Consider the following 25,174-nt stretch of genomic DNA (forward strand, 5'->3'; position numbering starts at 1 on the left):
AGCTGGGGCTCTGTTTCAGGGGCAAGTGTGAGGCAGGAGCTGCCTGCATGATTTGGGGCTCCCTCTGCCCATGGAGGCCTTCAGTTGCTAACTAAGCCCTCTTAAAAAGCAGATAGGTCAGTGCCACTAAGTAGCCTCAGAGATAATTTTCTAAACAAAATAAGAAGGGAAAAAGGCCAGGATTTCCCCCACCTTGGGGTGGTAGAACCACACTCTGGGGTCTCAATCCAAAAGAAGCCTGAATGAGCATCAGACCCAGAGGCATCAAACTTAAAATAATGACTTACCTAAGGGAGAACAAGGAGAGAAGGAGGGCTGCAGGCAGAGGTGCACCATTCCCCCACAGGGCTGGAGTCCTTTGAGGGCCAGTTAGTATGTGGGAGGAGAGGTCACCCCAAGATGAAAGATGAAAGCCGACAAGTGAGTGTGTAACTAACTGGATGGTGGGGGTGGGCGGTCGATCTGCCCACTGCTTATCAGACCCAGGGCTTCTTTCCAGTAACTCAGCTGACCAGGTAGAAGAGGCCCAAGCCTAGTTTTCCCAGATTTATCTTGTCCTCTCCCATGTTCTTCTAGGATAATAGAGTACTTCGCTAATTTGAGGACTTACTTTTTTTTCACCAGCTCTGTCACAAAATCTGGGCTGTGGGCAAGTGAGTTGTGTGGACTGCTGAGAGAAAAGGGCTTCCGAGAATGTGCTCTTTCCTCCTAGAATTGTAGATTGTGCCAAGGATGGCTCTGGGGACTGGACAGAGTGCCGACGAATTCTCTTACAAGGGCCCCGTTATGAGGACAGACATTTTCTGGGTTCTTGATTGGGCAATATTGCGGGGAAGTACATGCCTGTGAAATTTACAGAAGCACCCTTAATGCTTTGAAGAAAAGAACAGACCATTAGTCAGTCAAACAGATGATCAGAGAGACTTGATAGTAAAAGTGCAAACAGGGTTTAATTAATAAACGTGTGACTTGGCCATTCTTGTGAGATGGAGCTTGTCTGTTTCCTCCTCAGGCCCAGAGGACCCTCACTGACTCCCTGGGCCCTGTGGACAGGACCTCCCAGCTCCCAGCACTGCCCAGCAGGTGGCTGAGCAGTCTGGGAGCCGGGAGGAGTAGGGAGAGTCAGAGAAAACAGCCTCTGTGTGTGGGAAAGAAGCCCAGAAACTAAATCCAGGGGCCAAGAAGATTTGTGAAATGGGAGGGCTAGGATTTCAGAGCTTGGGAGGCCTGTAGAGATCATCTAGTTACTCCCACTCAATATTTACACCCGGAGAGACTTGTCTAAGGCCATATAGCTATGTAGTGGCAGATTTAGGAACCAGACGTGGGCCTCCTGCTTCTTCTTCAGTTTTTCTATGGCTTTCTTTTCAGTCTTACTTGAGTTCCTCCCCGAACATAGGACACTTTGACATTTCTCTACCCTCCCTTGTCAGCTGCTGCTCCCCAGGGGGAAATTAAATTGTTTATCCAGATTGATGAAGGGAGTCTGTGTTGCCGAGTTTATCCTGGCTTGGAATGTGGATGGTGCTCAGACTTTTTCCCTTTTAACATTTTATTTTGAAAAAATTTAAACTTACAGAAAAATTTAAAGAATAGTATAATGAACACCTATATACCTCTCACTTAGATTTACCAATTGTTGACATTTGCCACATTTGCTTTCTTTCTGTCTGTATATAAACTTAAACGTATACCTGTTCTCTCCCTCTCTTCTTACTAATCATTAAAAGTAAGTTACAGACACCATGATACTTGACCCAAATATCTCCTAAAAACAAAGATATTCTCCCACAAAACCATGTTATCATTATCACTCGAGAAATTTAAACTGATACAATAATATTCTCTAATGTGCAATCCATATTCAAGTCTCCCCAGTGGCTCCATGTTGTCCTTTTTAGTTTTCATAAAAAAAAAATAATGCTGAGGCATTGGTTAATTGAATTGGTCATTGCTTTGCGCAGAGCACAGTTGGCTCATATTTTGGGAGTTGATTGGGTTTGGTGTTTGATAAAGTGATGTGGGGAACATGCAGGGATGAGAAAGGCTGGAGTATCCCCAGATAGGTGAGATGAACCAAGAACTCTGACCTCAGTTTTGGCTTCCCACCAGATCCAGACCAAGACCGTGGCCCAGTGCGTGGAGTTCTACTACACATACAAGAAGCAGGTGAAAATTGGCCGCAATGGGACACTCACCTTCGGGGATGTGGATATAAGTGATGAGAAGTCGGCCCAGGAAGAGGTCGAAGTGGATATTAAGGTGACTTCCTTCCCAGTCTCAGCTGCTGAGAGCCAGGGCTGAGTATGGGTCCAGGGCTGAGCTGGAGGGCAAAGAGAGGAAGGCACTGTCCCTAACAGTCCCAAGGAGCTGATGTCCTGGGCACTGGCCCTGGACCTTTGGGTTCCCCTTTCTGTCTAGCAGTGTCATAATAATAATACATCGTGTTATTACTTGGGGGAAATTTTCTGTAGGATTTGCACCAGCATCAGCTAATGGCTCCTCATAGCAGACTTCTAACACCGTTTTCCAAACTTTAGTCATTCTTGTATCATTTTTATGAATTCTGTTATATCTGCATCCTACCACATGTCATATTACTATTTTCATCATGTCCACATTACCATTTGTGCTATTTTTTAATACTTTTCTTTACATCAACTTGTTTTACTCCAAAGGGAAGCTTTATATTACAATCATAAATAGAAAACCAGTATTGCTTACCTGTAGAAAGTATAGTTAAAAATAAATATAGTGTATGAAAACCAAACAATGTTATTAAATTCTAGCTGGATACTATTACTTGCCAAGGCTCTGAGACTCTGAGGCCTGACCTCCTTAAGTCTGGAGGAGTATAAAAGACACATTAACACCAGCTCGAGACTTTGTCCTTGACATAATCAAGATTGAAAGAGAACTGAAAAGAAAATGCTATTTGATTCTGTTTCCATGTATCCACCTCACATCATCTTGGGGTTACTAATCTACATTTGGCAACATGCTCTAAGACAGGGAGTGGTTTGGTCCCTATTCTACAGATGGGAAGGGAGTAGAGAAACAGAGAGCATTACAAAGATAGTTTAGAATGGAGCTCAAGGCTGCTCCTTGCCTCCCCCATATCACCCTGCCCAAGAACGAGTCTCTTGAATACATTCAGGAGGACAAATGTCCTGTAGTGAGGGACTGGCATGCTCCCTCCTTGCCCCTGGCTTGATCTGAAGTGCTTGGTCTCATCCTGAGGGATCCCAGGGCTCAAGGCTCTCTCTTCTTCCCCAGGGAGACTCGCAGAGGGAGAGTATATAGTCATAGCACAAGGGGTTGCACTGGGCCAGGCCAGGCAAGCAGGACCAGCAGGAGCAAGTGAGCCCCTGGCTGGGTCAGAATCAGTGCACTACGGCTGCATGATTGAGCTCTAGGCTCACTGTCCTCGTTCTTGTCCCCCATAGACTTCCCAGAAGTTCCCTAGAGTGCTTCCTCCCAGAAGAGAGTCCCCAAGTGAAGAGAGGCTGGAGCCCAAGAGGGAAGTAAAGGAGACCAGGAAGGAGAGGGATGAGGAGGTGCCAGAGGTCCAGGAGAAGGGGGAGCAGGAAGAGGGGCGAGAGCGAAGCCGGCGGGCAGCGGCTGTCAAAGCCACACAGACACTACAGGCCAATGAGTCGGTAAGTGTGACCTCCACTGGGGGAGCCCAGGGCCAGGAGGAGCTGGGCCCGAGGGTGTGGGATGGAGGGCAGAGCAGGAACCAGGACTAGGATCATCATCATCATCATCATCATCATCATCATCATCATCCTAATCCTAGCAGGAAATGTACTAAGTACCTTATGCTCTTAACTCATTTAATAATCCTCATAACCCTATGTGGCAGGTACTGCCATTAATCCCATTTTACACATGAGGAAATTGAGGCCCAAGAGCAGACAAACTAGTAAGCAGCCTGACTCTAGAGTCTGCTTTACTGCTCTGTATCTGAGACTCAGGGACAGGGGTTTTCCAGAAATCCTTTTCCAGGATTTCCTGAAAATCCATAAGGTACGTGGGACATTGGGGAAGCATTCACGAGTTGTAGCTCAGACAAGGCTCCACAAAGAGACCTGTGTCTCTGACAAGAATGTCAGAAATTGAGCTGAGACCATGGGAATAACAATAATGGCCCCTCACGCATATCCTCTGCTTTCCTGTCCATTATCTCATTAATTCCTCACAATAACCCCATTAAGTGTTAGCCCCCAGATGGAGGAAACTGGGTTTACAGGTACTAAGTGACTTGCCTTGAGGTTCCACTGTAGAACATCACAGGCCAAGACATACCAGGCCAGAACTGTTCCTTGTCAGGGAGGGGTCACCCAAGAGAGGGTAAGGATGAAAAGTATCTGTTGGAGAATTACTATGAGAGTCTTTTTATTTTGATGTTGTACACTTATGCCTGCAGGAAAACTCCCACAAACTAAGCACACAGCTGTTTGCTCCCTTTTGAGCCTTGGCTATGCTCCTTCTGAGTGTTGTGCTCTGTGGACATACTTGGTCATGTTCTGCTGACTTGTGAACATTTTCCTGTAGGGTCAGCCCAGTGCACACACTTAGGACTTTTAATGGCCCTCTGGGGCTCCCCTAACCTGAGGTTCATGGTTTGCATACCCTGAGCAGCACCAGTCCAGGTCAGCATTAGGTGTCATCTGCTCTCTGGCACCCGCTGTGTTTCCCACGGTGGCTCATATGATGAGGTAGCTGCCTGCACATCTGTCCCTTTCACTAGACTACGAGCTCTCTGAGGGCAGGGGCTCCTGTCTGTTACCTCTGTATCCCAGCACCTGGCACATCACATGGACTTCTAATTGCATATATGGATTAAAGTCACGAATGGATGAAATGGCTGAAAACGTAAATACGTTTGTCATTAATCGAGACACCAAATCCCCTGTCAGATGCATTGAGAAGCTTGTGATAGCCAGGACTGTACCCCAGAATTACTGTACCAGCAGCATTATAAAGATAGAGCTGGCCAAAGGTGGAATGGGCTGCCAAAAAGGCAGTGAGTACCTTGTCACTGGAAGGATTCAAGAGGATGCTAGGGGACCATTTGGCAGGAGCGTATAACCTTTAGGAGTCCTCCATTCCCTGAGATTCCACAATTCGGGATCCCGTCTTCCCCAAATCTCACGACTTCTCCTTGTTTGTTCCTCTCCAGGCCAATGACATCCTCATCCTCCGAAGCCATGAGTCCAATGCCCCTGGGTCTGCTGGTAGCCAGGCCTCAGAGAAGCCAAGGGAGGGGGCAGGGAAGTCACGAAGGGCACTACCTTTTACAGAGAAGAAGAAAAAACCAGAGACGTTTAATAAGACCCAAAATCAGGAAAACACTTTCCCTTGTAAAAAATGTGGCAGGTAAGATGGCAGGCCCTGTCTCCACTGAGACCTAGCAGGGTGGCTGTGGGCCGTTGGGGGTGGCATAGACTTTAGTTATGGGGAGGAGGAGGTAGTCTGAGCTTTTGCCTTGTCTTCTGATTGGCTCAGAGGGTTTCTAGGGCAGTGATGTCACCTGGAAGCTTTTAGAAGAGGCATGGTGGCACTGAATGGGAACCTATCCCTCCTGTAGTTGGAGGGTAGGGGTGGGCCACGTGGCGAGGGATAAGTCTAGAAGGACCTCCCCCGCCTTCTACACATATACACACACACTCAAACTTTGTGGTCCCAGCGGGTGGGGACAGACTTCTTACTTGACCCCTCCTACCTGGCTGCAGGGTGTTTTATAAGGTGAAGAGCCGCAGCGCCCACATGAAGAGCCACGCGGAGCAGGAGAAGAAGGCCGCCGCCCTGAGGCAGAGGGAGAAAGAGGCCGCAGCCGCTGCGGCCACTGCGGCCACTGCGGCCGCTGCCTCCCCACACCAGTCTGCCTTGCGAGAGGAGAGCGCTGGCGAGAGGGGCTGACCAGGAAGGCTCTGCTGCGAGGCCTAGGACTGGCCCTTCTTCCTGGGCGGCAGGCCCTTCCCTGACCAGCCTGCTGAAGTATCTACAAGTGCCCTGGAACCTCCAGAGGGAGAGAGGAGCAATCACGTGGACTTTTCTCTGAAAAACAAATAAGACAATAAAATAAACAGCTCTTTTATTTATAAAGGCCCCAGGAGCAGTGTTAAGGGCTGCAGGATCCAGTTCTCTGTGCATTTGGTCTGTTGGAAGTTGTCCTCTTGCTTTCCTGGAACTATGAGAGTCCCTGCTGGCTGGGGCTGCCCTCTGGGAGGGGCTCCAGCCTCTGACACTGGGACCCCTGCTGCCGCACAGTCTCTCCTCTTCCTCTTTGTTCCCCCTGCTCCCCTCAGTCACCATGGAGAGCGAAGCACAAGCTCACCACCCTTCTTTGCAGCATTATACCCCCTCCCCAGAGGACCTCAAAGACACTGCTCCAAGCCTTGGAAAAAGGGAATTCCTTGGAGGGAGTGTGGTGGCCATCTCTGAGAGGGACCTCAACCTGGCACCTGTGCTGTCCCCTACATGACAATGTCCAGGCCTAAGTTGCTCCACTGATCCTATCCTCAGGCCACCTTCTCCCTGGGAGGGAAGCTACCAGAATGCCTGGAGGGAGAGAGACTGAGGACAGGTACCTATCCCTGCTAGCAGCCTGCTGGGGTTGGAAAGTTTTCTCAAATGTTTGGGGAAAGGGCTAATATTCCTGCCCAAGCTTTCAGCCTGCTGGAAGTAAGGGAACTGCTAAGGATGGAAGCTTCAGGGCTAGGCCTGAAGGAGCTTTTGATTAGCTTTGGCTCTTCTTGCTTCCTACCTTTTTGCCAAATACCTTTGGGCTCTGGAGGCTGCTAAGGAAACTTAACCTAGGCCCAGCCTACCCCTCCTTGGTGCAAGTTCCCTGCCTGCCTCTGTCCTGCCCTTGGCAACTGCCACCTAACTCCATCCCACCTGGTCTAGGGCTGATATCCACAGCCCAGCCCCCAGTCCTGCATGCTCATGATTTCTGGATCCTTCCCTGGGAGGGGGAGGTCTCCTGGAACCAGATTAGACAGGAGCCTTCATTCCTTGACTTATGTCATTTGGGAGCTATTTATTTATTCTTAATATTTAATTTTTAACATCCTCTCAGGGACCAGGGGCCTCCTGCTTTTCAGAGGCCCAAGTGCATTTACCCCCAAACAAGGCACCTTCTTGGCGTCCACCCCCCCAAACCCCCCATTCCCAAGACCCTAAGGTCCCTCACCTCGGTTGCTTTGGAAGTTCTTGCCAATAAGAATGATAGCACTGAAAGAGGGTAGAAAGGTGGAAAATGTCATCAAAGCCACACAGAGACTAGCAAGAGCAAGAGAGAGATCAAAGGCAATTCTTGTTTGCTACCTCTTTTCTGGCTGTACTTTCAAGTTGCCTGAGGGGATTGGCTGGAAGCCAGAATTCTGGTTTTGTTTCTGGCTTGAAGAAGCCATATTTGGCATGGAGTCTCTGAAGTGAAAGGGCTGGAAGGTTCTGGAGGTCCCTTCACTTGCCAGTCCCACAGGAGGGCCGAGTTATTTTTCTGATCTTGTTACTCAATTTTAGTTGTGTAAAGAAGTTCAAAGTGAATGCAGGTCTATGACAGGTCAACCTGTTAGGAGCCAAAAAGCATTTTGCTGCTCCTTATGAGATAGCCTAAAGGCATCATGTTGGTAGCTGGGAGTGGGAAAGGAGTTTTGTTTCTAAACTATGCACTATCAGGTATTTTTCAGCATTCATTTACGCATTAATATGGTTCTACAGGACCCCAGCTAAGGGAGCAACAGAATTCTCCCCTGGACTCCTGGATGGCTACGTAGATTTCCATCTTCCCAGTTAATTTCCTCCATAAACTTCTACAAACTCAGTCCCAAGACTGCAAAAATCTGATATATACCCTCCAGAAACAGGAGGATAGCAAATTAGGTTCTCTTCTAAATCACTTGTGTAATATGAGTGCCTTCTCAGCTTTGCCCCAAAGTGCTACTTATGTTTCCCAAGGTTTTTTCATTTAAATTGTATTTAGTTTCAGGCCTCTTTCTGGACATGTTGTAACAGCACCCTCCGTCCTCTAGAGTGATTCTCCTTTTCTAAGCTCATGGGAGACCAGACCAGAAGAATGTAGATGGAAAAAAATCAAGATGGTACCTTTCTGTATTAGTCCCACCAGACACCGTAATTCAGGATTCAAGCTCCAGGATGGACTTATATCTAGAATGCAGTGTGGAAATTAAAATATTTAGAGGGCAGTGCAGTCGTGGCAAGTAATCTAATTAAATAGATGCAGCCCTAGAAGCTGGCATAGGTATATCCTTTATGGTGCTTTCTCCCTGTGAACGCATTAGGCTCATCTTTTCTTTCTTTTTCTTTTTTCTTCAGAGCTCTTTGCTTTAAAAAGTTAAATGACAAACACCTCCAGCTTTATAATGTCCTCCCCATACCATCTCACATAGCCATCTCCCAGCCTCCATTTGCACCCAGCTAAGGGCATGAAACCTAGTGCCTGTGTTCCAGACCATTTCTGAGGTCTCTTACCCAAGGAGACAGTACATCAGCACTGTCCTCCATGCCTTCAGCGGCCCCCCTCACAGCTAAAATACACACCTATCCCTTCTGTCACCCCACCTCCATCCCTGGTACAGAGGTTGTGTGCTGCTTATGTCTAAAGGGATTTCCTATATTTAACTGCCTCAGTGACCTCTTTCTTCTCATATGCCAGGTGTTAAGATGAAGGAGGAATACACATACTTAAGCCCCAGCTGTTTAAATATGTTTTCACTGGGGCTTACTTTTCTTGGATGGTATTTATTACCAGACTGGCAAGCCTAACTCCTTAGGTTTACAGGAAGTATGCATATTTTTATAAAACAATTGTATGTCCTCCACATATTTTGCTGTGTTAATATTTGCCTCTAACAATTTGAGCTGTTTCACTTTTTCCTCATTTGTCTCTAAGTTGAAAGCCTTGTTGGAGGGAACAGAGCACAGGAACAGCTTTGTCAGTCTGTAATTATTGTACAAATATTTTAATAGCACATAAATAAGTATATTCTTTTTATTTTGAAAAAAAATGATCAGACACTGCCTTTTGTGTTTGCTGCCTGTGGCACCCTTTTTAAAAAAGACTGTTACATATTAAAATAGTGTACATATATAAATATTACCTCTTTTGCTGTACAGTTGTGATAGACCAGACTGAAGATTTTATTTTTTGTGTGCTTTTTATAAAAAAATTAATACACTAAAGAAAATCTTGCTGACGTGATTGTAATGTACCTATGTAACTTATTTACTTTTGAATGTTCTTCTGTATCTTTAAACCTTTTATTAAATAAGGTTTTAAAAATTCAGTTGAATGTTGTGTTCTTTCAGGTAGATTTTCACCATCTGGGATTGACGTAAGTAAGCCTCATTTTGCTTGCAAGGGATTGACATTTCTGAACCATAAAAATTCTCTTTCATCAGTCCATTGCCAATGATGCCAGGTCAGGGGAAATTAATAAACTAGCATTTCCCTGACTATAAAGACTACTGAATATAGATCTTTTTTACAAAATTTTAGACAAGTCTCAACTCAGTGTCTCACACAAAAATATGTAAATGGCATACTTCCAATATTTTCGTTTCACTGGGATAAAATATGGAGAGTGCAGATGCGATCAGGGAAGCCCTGGGGCTGAAGAGGATGTTTTCAGATGCAGCACTGACTCTGCAAGGGCGACTTGAGTAGACAACTCAGCCATGACGGACACATTTTCAACAGTATCATCTTAAATCCATGCCAGAAGTATATTATTATTATTATCTTTTAAGCACGGTGCTTTGTAAAAAAAATAATAATAATCTGGAAATTATAAAAAAGAAGATGCGTCATCAGAGAAACTAGCGCCAGCAGCCCCTGGCTGGCACCATGGCAACCGCTCGACCCTCCCCCACCCCTCCCAGGCCTCCGGAGCGCGCGGATCTCGCGCCGTCTGGGCCACCGTTGCTATGGCTACACTGGAGCTGGAATGAAGGCGGGGTCAGAGCAGGCGGAAGCCATTCGCGGGGCCGGCCCCGCCCTCCACTGCGGCAGTCACTCTGCTGGCTGCGGGTCGGGTCAGGCTGCAGCCGCGGCGGTGAGCCTGCTGCAGTCCGCGCTTCTGCCGTCTGTATCCTCGGTCCTCGGCCGTCCTTGCCGCCCAGAGGGTTCTCAGCCTGCGAAGGAGCCGCTCCCGCGCTGATCCTGCCGCTGTTGCTGCGACCGCGGGACACTCTCCCTCTCCAAGGGCGGCACAGCCCTCGTCTGCAAAGCAGCCGCCCCTCGGCCGCCTGAAGGCCCAGTTCCGACCGCGAACGTCCGATCGACGCCCGCAGCAGCGACTGCCTGGCGCGCCGGCCGCGGAGAGGAGGCGGCCACACCCCCGCGACCACACCCCGGCGGCCTCGCCAGCCCGGCGGCTCCTGCCCTCGCCACCCGCGCTCTCTCCAGGCCTTCCACGCTGCGGCGGGTCCGGACCCCCTACCTGCAGCTGGAGGACCCCGCTTCGCAGACGGCGACCTGAGACGCAAGATGGCCGCGACCGCGTGACTGACCCGCTGCGCATTCCAGAGGCTTCGCGCCGCGAACGCGCCGTCGGACGCACTTGGAGGAGCAGCGAAAGGACAAGAGCTGGACTCTGGGGTCGTTTGTTATATCTGATTGTGTGAAGCTTGCTTCCCGTGGGCGTATTGGGGACAGCGTCTGCTGTTCCAAGTCCTAGAGCACAGGGAGCCACGGTCTGATCCCTATTTGTAGAATTGGGCCCTTGATAGTTGGGAAAATGGCGATGACACTGTTGGAAGACTGGTGCAGGGGGATGGATGTGAACTCCCAGAGAGCCCTACTCGTCTGGGGGATCCCAGTGAACTGTGATGAGGCTGAAATCGAAGAGACCCTCCAGGCTGCGATGCCCCAGGTGCCCTATCGAGTGCTTGGGAGAATGTTCTGGAGGGAAGAGAATGCGAAAGCAGCCTTGTTAGAGCTCACTGGCGCTGTAGATTACGCGGCCATCCCCAGGGAGATGCCGGGTAAAGGAGGGGTCTGGAAAGTGGTCTTTAAGCCCCCGACTTCCGATGCTGAATTTTTAGAAAGGTTGCACCTCTTCCTAGCGAGAGAGGGGTGGACCGTGCAAGATGTTGCCCGTGTCCTTGGGTTTCAGAACCCCGCTCCGGCCCCAGGCCCAGATATGCCAGCAGAGATGCTAAACTATATTTTGGATAATGTTATTCAGCCTCTTGTTGAGTCCATATGGTACAAGAAGCTGACGCTGTTCTCGGGGAGAGACATCCCGGGGCCGGGGGAGGAGACCTTTGATCCCTGGCTGGAGCACACTAATGAGGTCATAGAGGAGTGGCAGGTGTCTGATGTAGAAAAGAGAAGGCGATTGATGGAGAGTCTTAGAGGCCCTGCCGCTGATGTCATCCGCATTCTCAAGACTAACAATCCTGCGATAACCACCGCCGAATGCCTGAAGGCGCTTGAGCAGGTTTTCGGTAGCGTCGAGAGCTCTCGGGATGCGCAGGTCAGATTTCTGAATACTTACCAGAACCCAGGAGAAAAGTTATCGGCTTATGTTATACGCCTGGAACCTCTACTGCAGAAGGTGGTGGAGAAGGGGGCCATAGATAAAGATAACGTAAATCAGGCCCGCCTGGAGCAGGTCATCGCTGGGGCCAACCACAGCGGAGCCATCCGGAGGCAGCTGTGGCTGACCGGGGCTGCGGAAGGGCCGGCCCCTAACCTCTTCCAGTTGCTGGTGCAGATCCGCGAGGAGGAGGCCAAGGAGGAAGAGGAGGAGGCTGAGGCTGCCCTCCTGCAGTTAGGCCTGGAGGGGCACTTCTGAGCCCCAGGAAACGGAGCTTTAGTGCAGACCTAGATCACAGTTGCTTTCGCGTCTCTCTGCTGTCTTATAGGTATGTCTCTTACTAATAAATTCTTGTTTTCTGAGGGGAAGTCAGGCCTGCGTATTCATGTAACATTAGTAAAATCATGAGAGTGAGCAATCCTGAGCCGCTACAAGAGAGTCATGCTAGCCGAAATGCCAGGTAAAGGCTTGGACCCAAGTACTCAGTGCAAGCTGTCGTTGTGGCATCATCATAAGTTGTGGAAAACGTGAACTTGTGACACTTCTGATTGAGGTACTTAAATGTAAAATTGCATGTTCAGATGTTTAGCCCAGAGCCTGGCTAATACAGGAAATGTTGAGTAAAAATATGAACTATTACTAATATCGTGAGTTACTAATATTTTGAGTTTCGTGTTTACTGAAGATTGTTCCTGATTTATATTAATGGAAAGAAATGTGAATCATATTATTAGTTGCACTTTACAGTGCTAATTTCTCAGTTTTCATCTTTAGACATCTGGATTAGTATAATCGAAAAGTATTCTGAGACTACAAAATGAGTTGGAAATTTAGAGCTGCGTAAATTAGAATTTTTCACTGTATGAGATATAAATCGCATGGGTAGGTTAATATGAACCAGTTACAGTATCCATTCCCCCATTTCAAATCTTTGTCATTGGCTAGTAGTTCTTATTCATGCTGATTATAAGTGTTCTAAATTGGAAGTTATCAAATACATGTATACAAATAAAAATATTTTAAAAATTCTATTGTCTTCTCGTTTTTCTGACCTGTATAAAAAATTTCAGTGTAATTAAAATCTATATCCTCTTTTCTTAGACTTCATATCACTAAAAAAAATCAAATTTCAATTTTATCTTTAAGCTTTATATCATACTATGCAAATTTAAATTGCAATGCTCTTTATTCAATTTTTGCGTGTTTTCTACAAGAGATATAAGTAAATATAAAAATAAAACATTAGGAAATGCTTAAATGACATTTAGGAGATTATCTAGCAATGCTCTTTCTCCCCTTTTAAATCTCTTTTCAGCTAAAAATGTTTTGCAGGAGTAACTCATACCTATGTAAAATGAATGTTTTGGTTTTACAGCAGCCATTTCATATATCAAAAGGATATAAAAAGGGAAATATGGCTTAAAAACATGTTTATTTGGCTGCAGAGATTCGGTGATGTAAGAGGTCCATCATTTGAAATTCTAATAAATCGAAAAGTGATTTTATGAACATAGCGTCAGTGGGGTTTTCACCAAGATTTACAAGATTAACAAGGCTTTAAAATTATAGCTAACCTATTGCAATAATAAGGTAAAAGTTGTATTTATAAAGGCTAATACTGGTATGTGTTCTAACATTTTCCTGTACACTCATGTCTTCACTTGCCATGTTTTCCTTTCACACTTCTCAGCATATATTTGACCCCGACAATGGATATGCAAATTTTCACACTCCCCACAAGCATGTCCTCATTCCCCCTCCCCAATTAAATAGCTTCTTCCTTTTCCTTTCCCACACTCCCCTCCCCTCACAATCCTGTCTTTGCACACTCGCACACTCCCACTTTCCCCACAACACTCCATCATAAATATACTCTCCACACACACACTGTACCAGTCTCCAACCCCATCATAAGTTTCCATTTCTCCATACCACCAACCAACCAATGTGAGTGTGTGTGTATATATATATGTGTGTGGGTATATATATATATATACACACACCCCCACAAACACTCCCACTCTATATACATATACACATAACAATGGGTTATTTTTTTCACTCTATTATGGGCATCCTATGCACATTCTTTTTATAGCTGCAGAGTTGACTGCATTTTAGGAGGGAGGGTCATCACTTGGGATCCTTTTATTATATATAACGATTGTATTTACATATACATACATATGTATTTAAAACTACATATCTATAGTGTAAAACAATGTCAGGATTCTAGATGTCCATCCTTTGCTCTAGAAAACAATGAACTAAAAAATAATGAGCTACTTATGATCTGAGTTAAGGTTTTCTTTTTATAGGCTCATACATTAAAATCTTCCTGCTTTTTTAAGGGAGGACAGCAACAAGAAACATTCTATAACCAAAGAACTGTGAAATAAAGAAGTAGAAGCTACAATACAATCCCATTCTGTGACCAAAATTATACTTATTTGGCTGACAGCACACAATATGTGCTGGGAAAATATTAATGTCACTGCTGTTGCTCAGTTCCTGTTTCTTGTGTATAAAAAGGACCTGGCCAACATCAGGTTATTCCAGATCAAGGGCCTATCAGCCAACCTTAACCTTGCAGACTTCTGAAACTGAGAACTAGGAATGGTGTAGTGCAATAGTGACTCGCTGTACCTGGAAGCATGCTTTCTAAATGGTGCCCAGAGAACTTCTGGGGAAGACCTAGAAACCTGAGAGGAAATTATCATTAGTAGTGAACTACTGGAAAAAAGAAAAAAAAAAAGGCAAAGAAATGAAATTTTTTTCTTTCTCCTTCCCTCTCCCTCACACACACAGCTGTGGAATGTTATACAAAGACTGAATTTCTTCAGAATTGAGTATCATTTGAAGTTCACATTGTAACCAAAAAAAGATACAAATTAGTTTTTTATAAAATAACACAATTTATTACTATTTTAAAACAAGTCTCACAAAATAACATTCAGAAACTCAACATTTCTAAATAATTTAACACAATAAGTTTAGTCATAAAGTCAAGCTACAAAATTCCTGCATATAAAAGATTATTACCAAAGTATTAATAGATGTTAAAATGTTCTTCAGAATGGAGTTGGTTCTAGAAGCCTAAGATTCTGGAATGATGCTTGTGAACCAGACTGACACCCTAGGAGAAGTAGCTAGCAATATGTATAATTCTCTACAGCCACCGACTCCCCAGTCTTTTAATGGGATTGATCACTCCAGGCAACAGCACCTCAGAGGCAGGTAACCTGCTAATCAAAGAAGCAAAGAAATTCCCACTCTCCTAACATTAGCCACTACTTAATTTAGCCAACATCTAAATTAATTTTTAAAATCGACGTAGGAAAGATAATTCACAAAATTTCTATAACAACTAGCAGAATTATACTTAACACATCCCCCCAAGGATGACTGTCAATGTAGCAGATATGGACGATGACACCAAGTGGGAAAGTAGGGAAATCCTGACTCTGATTATGTCAACACACAACTCTTGCTCAGGTGGGCCTAAAACAAAACAAGCAAGGCTGAGGTTTGATTTTCTAATACTCACATGCAGGCAAGGTATTTGCCCACCTGCCCTTTGGGAGTGCCTTCCACCAACATCCAGTTCATAATTTTAAAGTGCAAATCTACTGAAAAATAGTTTACTCTCCCTCACCCCCTTGCTAAATTTACTAGATCATAATTTGGTTAGCTGGTTCCCCTCTCACCTGCCCAATGTGGGAAATTAACTAGAATCCAGTTATGACTTCTCCAAATGCCAAGTAAAAATTTTAGGTCAGGAAAAGGTAAGACAGTCCAGTTATTCCTTTCAGTTTTCTTTCTTTGTAGTCACTGGTTTATAAAAAGGCAGGAATAGAGAGATAGATGTGGGATTTCTACACTTTAGTGATTTTTTTAAAAAAAACATACCCATAATTTTTTTATTGCACCTATTTCATGGTTTTATAAACAAACAAAAAAACCCCTCATGCTAGAGTGAAGATAAAGAAATATGGTCAAGTTAGCTGTGTCAGAAAGCACTTACTCTGCTATACTGAATCTTGTTTCATATGTAATTATTTACATACACATTAAGCAGCCCAAATAAAGAAATTATATGCCAAAGGAATTAATTTCTGGTAAAGGATAACTTTCAGTTTAGCAGTTAGTTTCCTCCCTTTACCACTACTTAACAAATGTAAAGTCTTTGTAACTAACAGTCAGAGACATTAATTACTCACGATTGATGCTTTGACACTTTCCCTTAATTTTTTTAAGTTAATGATTAAATCCAACCTTCCCAGGCCCTACACTCTTTTCATTTAGGACTAAGAAAAACCCAGGTAGAAGATTCTGGGTCACAGAGATAACTACCTTCAACTCTACTTACACATCACCAATTCTGAGAATAAGTCAACAGTTAAGATTCATTTCTTATTCCTCTTTATTCTACTTCAGACCACTGGAAAAAGTGATCAGAAGAAGCATCTATTCAAGTCAAAATTTCTCTTTCCAGACAGGAACCACATTTAAGTGTCTTATACCACCTCTACTTGTAGAATGGATCCAGTAACCAGACATTCTTCTAATCACATCCAAAATTAGTGTCTACACCAGTTAACTTTCATATATGATTACCAAATTGTATACAATATTTTTCTGTATTTAATGACGGCTACAGTCTGCAAAATTTTGTGCATTACTGGATAATGAATGAACACTTAAAGAATGATGATCCATTTTCTAGAAGATACTCAAAATGTTGAACTTTAGAGACAAAGCAAAATCTATCATTAAGTTGGACTCTGTTGTTAGCAAGAGCGAGGTAGGTTAATAATCATTGTTCTCAGATAAGCAAAATGCTAAGAAATAAAAGTTGAGACTCTGCTGAAAAAAAAAAAAAAGTTGAAATTTCCAGCCCTGAGTTTCTAATGTTAGGTGAATTGTGTGAGAATTATTAAAATGAGATCACGAAAGTAGAAAACACCAATAACCACCTCCTTACATCTATGATTATTAAATACATCATTTCTGTCATACAACTCAGGTGGCATACAGCTACAAAGTGAAAATAAATGAACCCTGGACAAAAAGAATGTTGATATAAAACACTGGTTCTTAACTAGGGATAAATTTGTTCCCACTTCTCTGCCCCAGGAGATAGATGGCAATGTATGAAGACATTTTCGGTTGTCACAACTGCGGAAAAGGTTCTACTGACATCCAGTGAGTATAAGTCAGAGATGCTGCTAAACATCCTATAATACACAGGACAGTCCCACACAACATTATTAACCCCAAAATGTTGATAGTGCCAAGAATGAGAAACTGATTTAAAAGAACAAACTCCTATTAACAGAGAACACAAAACTTTTCGAGGCCTGACTAGGTAATACTGGCATAAGCTTAGAGTTAGGGAATATAGAAAAAGTGAATCCTCTGTAGACTAAATCGAGTTTCCTATGGAAAAATTAAAATATTGGACTGATTCCAGAGCTCTAGCATCATTATGAGAATAGAAGAAATTTAAATGATCCACTAAAATTAAGCATAATGTTTTAAACTGGGAGCACAGAGAATCCATTCCAAGTAGGTCAAAGACCTAATCCAAGAAGCATAAATTTGCAGTAGTAAAGGGTGATTTAAAGAATGATTTGAGAGACTATTCTGAACTTCTTCCTCCACTCTATCTTCCATTTTCCAATGGCATGGATTCTGGCTTTAATTCGATGAAGGAGATGCATAGAAGTTAATCAAATATTTGTCGAATGGAACTGAATGTGAATTTTGTGTGAAATAGATACAGAAAATCACGTTACATATTTCTCTGAGAACTACCAGTGATTAAGACATTTAAAAATGAGGAGAAACTGAAAAAAATAGTTTCTATACTGCAGACTTAAAAAATAAAAACACAAACACCAACACTGTAAGCCATTTTACAAAAACATTCAATATGAAGTCATCCGTTCCCTATTATATTCACTTCCATAGTAACTTTTAGAAAATACATCCATACATAGCAATATGGCTTCAAGCTTGCCTACTAGATGACGTTCATATTACAAGTAAAGAAAATAATCTTCCCTCTTAGCTTCTGGGCCTTGAATATCACTGAGGTGAAAACTCACTGCCTGTGGTGCACAAAAGAAATACCCATACACTTTGAATTAAAAGCCAGTCGGAGTAAAGATTTTTTTCCTATCAGATTGTAACAAAATAATAAAAAGAAGCTAAAAAAAGGTGTTGGATTATTTTTCTTTTCGTTCGTATTTAGAATTGATTGTCAAAGCAGTGGTCCCTTTTGATCAGACTATGAGAAATCATATAATTCCTATTTAAACGATAGCTGAAAACTTCTGAAACCCAAGACTACTTATGTGATCACTTTAAAAAAACGACTCTTCTCTCTTTGACTGATTTTAAACAAGTAAATGGGAAAATAGTCTCTGGTTGAGGGACTTTAGGCACGATTTGGCAGAGGGCCTCTGACGTCTTTTCTACAGTCTATCAGTGATTTTGGTCATGGCCTGCTATGGACTTCATCTGGTTACTGACTACCATATCTTGCATTTTCCAAAGAGAATTCTTTTTCTTATATGATAAACTCTAAGCTCTGCATCCAACTAGTGCTTTGCAATTTTGAGGTTACATCACCTACAATGCTTCACAGAGGAGACAATCCTCAAAAATTTTGCCATTTGTTTGGGATCCCATAATGAAACATCTCTTTTCTCTCCACAACCATTTACATAATTCATTTTAAAAGCTGTTTAACTTAGAACTTTCCTAAAAATATATTTTGAAATACTAAATTTCATTTATTGAAAGGTGCCAAATCCAGTCCATACCCTTATAACAAATCACTTCTCCCAACATAGGAGTCGACAAGACGAAAGTTATTAGGGCAAATTTGACATGTATGAATGGCCAAGATTTAGGCTAGGAATTCAAATAAAGCTAATGCTTATATATATTTCCTTACATAACATATAAGGAACTATAAACCAAAAAGTGTGCCTAAGATCAGGTCCACATGAGTGACACGACCACAGTACTAGTCAAAGGAATAATCATGACCATCATTTTAAGCACTGATCTGGGTCACAGAATGACTGACTGACTAAGCGCAGTGATTCAAGTGGCCATGCATGAACATACAACCTAAATTCCAATTGACAATGCACACATTTTTGGAAAAACAAATAAGTAAACATAACGTGGGCTATAAGGCCTCCGGGATTTTAATTTTTCCTTTTTTCACCATAGCTCTTCCACTATGACTTTGAAGTCTTGGTTCTATGGCTGCTGCTGCATTTCTAAGAGGAACTCTTCCTGTCACTTGCTGCCTTCTGAACAAAAGGCATGTACACATTTGTGCTTCTGTGTCATGAGGAGATGGACCTTCAGGAAAGCTGGTCTACAGATTCAAAAGTTAAGTATACATATTTAAATGCCTGGCCTAAAAAAAAATTGAATAAAGAACCACATTTGTTCCTTTGTTGTTGTTAAAAATGATTGGTCTATAAAGGTTTCAGCAGATGGGATCCTTCAGTACAGAACTGGGACTGAACATAAAAACTGAAAATTTACAGTTACTAAAAAGGGGACTACAATATATAAAGTTGGTGTTACCACTTTGGGGGAGAAATACTGAATAGGTTAAGAAAAAAAATAGGAATCAAAGATTTGTTTTATCTTAAGAACCTTTTGCCCCACACAGAATCTTTAAAATGGACAATTATACAAAACTTATCTATTGTTCTTATGACATTTAAATAAGTTAACACAAGGTGGAAAACGTAGTATTAGTTTTCTTCTTCCTCATCTTCTTTAATAACTGGGGTACCTAAAATGAAAAAGAAAATTATTTCCGGTATTTTCAACAGATTGTTAAAATTCTAAATGAAAATATTTTCCAGTTAACCTGAGAAGCTCTGAAATGCTGTGAAGTGTGCCATAATAAAAATAATTTCATAAAATAGTTTTTTATTTTAAATTATCCAAAAAGCTCTCAGGAGAATTCTCAAATGGATCAATACAAGTATTTATGAATATTTAGCTCTCCAAATGCAGAGTTGCAAATAAAAATGCCCAAAGGTGCCAGGCAGAAAAATAAAGCCCTATACATACTGAAAATGTTGTACGTTAAACACAAAGAAATATTCTTTATTGTTCACAATAAAATATGCAGTCCCAATCTGAATTTTATGTTCCTCCCCCAAGTATGAAACATTAGGAATAAATTGGAGGAAAAAATAAAAAGAACCAAAGCATAGAAAACAAAATACATTTGCAGGTTCTCACTGGGCCAAGGGCCACTCATGTCTAAGCTCCTGCACTTGAAGCATGCCCACAATCTTACCCAGTCAACTAACTATTCAGTCTTAATTCTTTAGTCAGTCACCCTTCACTCCAGCTAAACTGCTCAAAACTCACTGTTTCCCAAACTCATCTTGCACACTCTTAACACTGGATTCTTAGTTAACAAAGTACTTCCATCTTGGAATGCCCTCCCCAACTCTCCTTTCATCTAAACTCTACTCTTAATTAAGAACCAATTCCAGTGCCTCTTCCTCTGTCATCCTTTCTAAATGAACATTTATGTTCTTTATGGCCATGAGCAGAGGTCTACCTCTCTATACTCCCTACAGCAGCAGTCTCCAACTTTTTTGGCACCAGGGACTGGTGCTCCTATTATAACCTAATGCTTGATGATCTGAGGTGGAGCTGAGGTGGTGATGCTAGCACTAGGGAGCAGCTGCAAATACAGATGAAGCTTCACTCACTAACGTCCTGCTGTGTGGCCTAGTTCCTAACAGGCCACATACCAGTACTGTTCTACAACCTGGGGGCTGGGGACCCCTGCCTACAGCATCTGTTTGCTGAGAAGGGAGGGAAAAGGCATCACGGAGTGAATGTTTTATTGCAGTATAACATACATGAAAAGTAGAGCATACATACAAAGTACACAAAATACACAAAAAGTGTACAGATCAATAAACATACACGAAGTGAACACATCTAGTAATCAGTACTGAGAATAGGCAGAGAACATTACCAAAATCCGAAAAACTTCCTCAGGCTCCTTCTAGTCACTATCCTCTGACAAAAGGTATAATCTACCCTACCATGTAACACTATAGGTTATTGTGACAGTTGTTGAAATTGATATGAATGTAATGATAGCATGCACTCTATGTCTGGCTTCTTTTGCTCAACATTTTGTTTGTATAATTCATCTATATTGTGTGCTATAGTTCATTCACTCTCATTGTTGTTTAATATTCTATTGCATGAACATGTCATAATTTATCTATTCTACTATTGATAGGCATTTGGATTATTTCAAAGTTATAGCTACAAAAATAATGCTGCATGAACAGTCTCATAAATGTCTTTCGGTAAACATACATACCTTTTTCTTTTGGCTATATAGCTAGGAGAAAAACTGTTGGGTCATAAGGGATATGTATGTAAAGTTTTTGTAGATAATGCTAGTTTTCCAAAGTGGTTATACTAAGTTACATTAATTACCATCTGGCAAGGTATAAGAGTTCCAGTTGCTTCACATCACACTAACATTTGGTATTGTATGTCTTTTTCATTTTAGCTTTTTAAGATCTCTCAGTTTTGTTTATAAGCAACACAAGAGGAGCAAAAATTGGCAAGTTAGCAGCCGTGACCATCCCTCTGGCCTATCCCACCACTGGTTTAGTATAGAACAAGGTGGTTCTTCTAGGGGCTGTTCAGATTGGCCTGAGGGCAATGCTTGGTCCAAAAGGCTAAAATATGGCTTGGTCTGTTTACATAAGGGATTCAGTTACATTCTTAAGGGAAGGGGTTCACTTCCTGTGTGCAATCCTGAAGGAAGTAAAGACAAATGATTTCAAATGGTTTCTAGAATCCAACCAAAAGCGAACATTTTTATGTTGAACATATTTTAGGCAGAAGTCCAAGATGTCTAATGTGTAATAAAGCTACCCTCTCCTTTTTTTATTTCAATTTTTAACTGTGAAATTTCATTCATACAAATACCATACAAATACTTTAAAGAGTAACAAAACCAATGACTGTATACCCATCACTCATTTTAGGAGCTAGAATAGAACATTACCAGTATCTTAGAAATCTGTTTGCCTCTTCCTGATTATTCTTGTACCTCCCCACAAGAGGTAATCTACTATTTTTGTCATTTTACCCCTAAGTATGTATCCAAAGGGAAAAAAAGAGAACACTTTGCATGATTCCATTTATATAACACTCTAGAAAATACAAATCAATCTATAGAGACAGAAAGCTGATCAGTAATTCTCTTGGGAGGGATGGTGGTGAAGAGCAGAGGGAAGGGTTACAAAGAGGCAAAGGGAAACTTTTGAAGGTGATGCATATTTTCATTATCGTTTTTTCCCCAGCTTTATTGAGATATGATTAACATATTATATTGTGTAAGTTTAAGATATAAACATGATGATTTGATATACATAAATACTATGAAAGAATTACCACAATAAATTTGGTTAACACATCCATCACCTTATAGTATTTGTGTGTGTAGTGAGAACTTTTAAGATCTGCTCTCTTAGCGACTTTCAAGTATTCAATATAGTATTGTTAACAGTAGTCACCATCATATATATGTTCACTATATTAATTGTAGTGATGGTTTCAGGTGTATACATATTTCAAAACATCAAGTTATGTACTTTAAATATGTGTAGTTAATTTTATGTAGTTAAAATTACACATCAATCAAGCTGTTAAAATTTTTTGGTGTAGGGAAAGAGCTACTGAAGAGGCTTTTATGTAAAAATTCCCAACTGGAGGACAGATGAGCACATCTCTTCCAGGGATGCATATCAGATTCACCTGTAAAACTTTTTCAAACTGTACAGATCTCCTTCACTGTCTTCCCAGAGATTCAGAAATATCCCTCCACAGGGATGTAGCACCACTTAAGAACAACCACCACAGTAATCTGAGGTGGATAAAAGGATTGAGCACTGAACTTTAGATAGAGGTGGTAAGGGAGAGATGGAGAGACACCGAGTAGGAAGGGTAGAATGGCAGGGAAGCAGGGGTGGTAAGGAGGAGAGAGAAGGGTTGAGGAACAAGGAAGCCTCAACCATAGACAACTAGGCCCTCTTGTTTTGGATTGTGAATGTCAGGATGGGTATGGCGATGAAGACAATAAGGAAAATATGCATTTGGTACATAGGATGATGATGGTGATTTTCCTCACCAGTTCACTCCCCACTACTGCCCCATTCAGTCAGGTAGGCTAGCTGGCTCTGCATTATTGCTTCAGGGGCAGTGTGGAAAGCAGAAACATACAGTCAGACTTACTGGCTTTTATCTTTGAAAAACCTAAGATCACTGAGAAGATAGAGTTTGTGAGAAGATTCAGAATGATGTAAAAAAGAGAGGATAGTGATTCTGCTCAGACTAAAAAAATATTTCTTTGGGGTGGTAGAAAAAAGAGTAGTCTGTGAGTTCTGGAACAGTCAGAATCCTGGCCTGGCATCCTGGCAGCACCACTGGGAAGAGGTAAGACCCAGAGAGGTCTGTTTTTATATTACAAAAGAAAAGGTTTGGTGAGATTAACTAACTAGCACAATGACAACAAAAATATTAAGAGGTAGAACTGGGACTTGAACTCAGTTAGCCAGGGATATCTACAGACATCGACACCTATTTTAGATATGGGAAACTAAAATTGGGTGGGAGGGGCATAGAGAACACTATAATTATGAAAAAGCAATTGCTTAACATTATATCCAATTATTCTGTAAAATAATGCCTTTATGACTTGAGAATAAGGTCAGCTTTCTTATAAGTTTTTGTCTAGGGATGATCTTATACCAGTCTAAATGTCCTAGGAGTTTTTCATCTCAACCTGGCCCAAACCTGGCCCATAAAATTTCCTGTGGACAGAAATGGCCTTGGAGATTAGAGACAATCTATCATTTTCTTTAGTTTTCTTCCTTTTCATGATTTCATGCCACAAATCCAATTCTAATACCTAGAAAATACTTCCGAGCTGGCTCAGAGTCACTCACCATCCAGCTTTTTCAGTTTGGGCACTCTTTTGGTGGCCTCTTCAATCCAGTTCCCCTCAGCAGACTGTTTCTCTTCCAAGGGATTGCCTACAAATACCAGGTCTTCCAGGCATGGAAGTTCTGCCAGCTTCACAAATTCAGCTGCAAGTACAAAGAATACATTCCACGTTAAAATAGCAAGTTTTCTTGTTATGATTTTTGAGGTTGAATTCCAGTATCACTGTTTGTGACTATTCAGAATAATTTGTTGTTTAAGATTTTGAAGTCAGACCATGTGAAGTCATTTTCCGAAAACATTACAGAAAAGGAGAGAAAAGGAAGACCTATACCTCTTCTACTTTTACGCTAGCCTAAGGATAGAATAGAACAAGGAAATGAGGTTCAGAATCAAAAAGAACAAATCATTCTCCAGTGGCAGGTCTCTACGCTCTATTGCATTAGTATGAGCTAAGCTAAACTGCTTTTGTCTCGACTCCTTCCCTCACCTTTGAATTCTTAAAGCAACTCATTGAAGCTTCTACTGTAGGACTTATCACACAGTTTTATAATTGTTAGCTTATAAACTAACCTTCCCCACTAAGCTGTGACCTCCTTAAGGGCAGGGATAGTGTCCTATTCAACAATGTTTCTCAAGAGTCTGGCATATAGTTCATGTCACCTAATAGGGCTTTAGAAAATGCTGAATAAATAATGTACAATAAAGCAAAACAATATCGATGTCAAATAAGTCTTCCACCCAAAAATTGTTACATTTAAACTGATTTCTTTCAGCCTTTAGATAATAATTTAAATGTTTTCATTATTAATAGGACCAAGATCTATTCTATTCTAATCATTCTAATTAAATATCAAAATATAAATTTCAAGCATTTAGCTGAAATATAAGAACTCCTATAGCTATTTCCCTCTGTGCTTAGAAATAAATGTCTCCATTTGGCATCTTGTTCTCTATTAGGCTATTTTCTATAAACAGCGGGTAGAAGATTAGGAAAGAGCCAGCCTCAGCTTACCCCAGTCTTTTACCAGGTTATTAGACATGTAGAGGATCTTCAATTTCTTCATTACATGGATCCCTTTCAACTTCTCAATAAAATTGTAGGAGATCCACAGTTCTTCTAACGTGTCTCCTACTGCTTCCTGAAAAAAAGAAAGCTATTTGACTTACACGCTTATTTTTAAGCTTTTCCTTCTGTTCCCCTTCCTTATAAAGACGATAGCCTTCAGAGAGAACTGAGACTCACCTGTCCACTGGCAAAAGAGTTAAAGGTTGTGTAGCAGTTTTTTCTTATTAAGAAAGCCAAGTAGAACATTCTCTTCCTTGCTTCAAACTGATCTGAACTAAGAATAGCTACTGAAATCACTAAGAAGGAAAATAATAGCACTATTTTATCACTTTTATTGAATGGTATAGTTTTCAAATTACTTCCCTATACATTATATTATTTGATCCTTATAACATTCAAGATAGGCAAAGTAAGTTATTTGATTATTTGATTATAGAGAGATTAAAGGCTTTTTCTCTTAAACAGTAGAGCTAGGTCTAAATTTCAGAGTTTTTCCCCT

At 41.8% G+C, this 25,174-nt stretch overlaps 3 protein-coding genes across 8 annotated transcripts in view; 2 read left to right on the forward strand and 1 right to left on the reverse strand.

Annotated features, from left to right (window-relative positions):
• The window catches only part of ELMSAN1 (ELM2 and Myb/SANT domain containing 1), a 62,858-nt gene extending 53,541 nt beyond the window's left edge, over nt 1-9,317 (forward strand). For 2 of the 4 annotated variants that reach the window (XM_011370893.2, XM_011370892.2), the window contains exons 10-13: nt 2,113-2,262; nt 3,447-3,659; nt 5,186-5,382; nt 5,739-9,317. In XM_011370893.2, coding sequence (XP_011369195.1) covers nt 2,113-2,262; nt 3,447-3,659; nt 5,186-5,382; nt 5,739-5,925 — 747 coding nt within the window. In that variant the 3' untranslated portion in view covers nt 5,926-9,317. The other 2 variants (XM_011370894.2, XM_023537074.1) reach the window with 2 other exon arrangements.
• A 709-nt stretch (nt 9,318-10,026) lies between these two features.
• Nucleotides 10,027-12,602, forward strand: PNMA1 (PNMA family member 1). Its single transcript, XM_011370895.2, has one exon. The coding sequence runs from the start codon at nt 10,770-10,772 to the stop codon at nt 11,829-11,831; it is 1,062 nt and encodes a 353-aa protein (XP_011369197.1). The 5' UTR covers nt 10,027-10,769; the 3' UTR covers nt 11,832-12,602.
• A 1,866-nt stretch (nt 12,603-14,468) lies between these two features.
• Nucleotides 14,469-25,174, reverse strand: part of DNAL1 (dynein axonemal light chain 1) — a 36,880-nt gene continuing 26,174 nt past the window's right edge. For all 3 annotated transcript variants that reach the window (XM_011370896.2, XM_023537052.1, XM_023537053.1), the window contains 3 exons: nt 24,622-24,748; nt 23,612-23,752; nt 14,469-19,401 (listed from right to left, as the gene is read on the reverse strand). In XM_011370896.2, coding sequence (XP_011369198.1) covers nt 19,361-19,401; nt 23,612-23,752; nt 24,622-24,748 — 309 coding nt within the window. In that variant the 3' untranslated portion in view covers nt 14,469-19,360. The remainder of the gene's footprint in view (nt 19,402-23,611; nt 23,753-24,621; nt 24,749-25,174) is intronic.

This window comes from Pteropus vampyrus, unplaced genomic scaffold (genome assembly GCF_000151845.1).
Source record: "Pteropus vampyrus isolate Shadow unplaced genomic scaffold, Pvam_2.0 Scaffold177, whole genome shotgun sequence".
NCBI classification, from domain to species: Eukaryota; Metazoa; Chordata; class Mammalia; order Chiroptera; family Pteropodidae; genus Pteropus; species Pteropus vampyrus.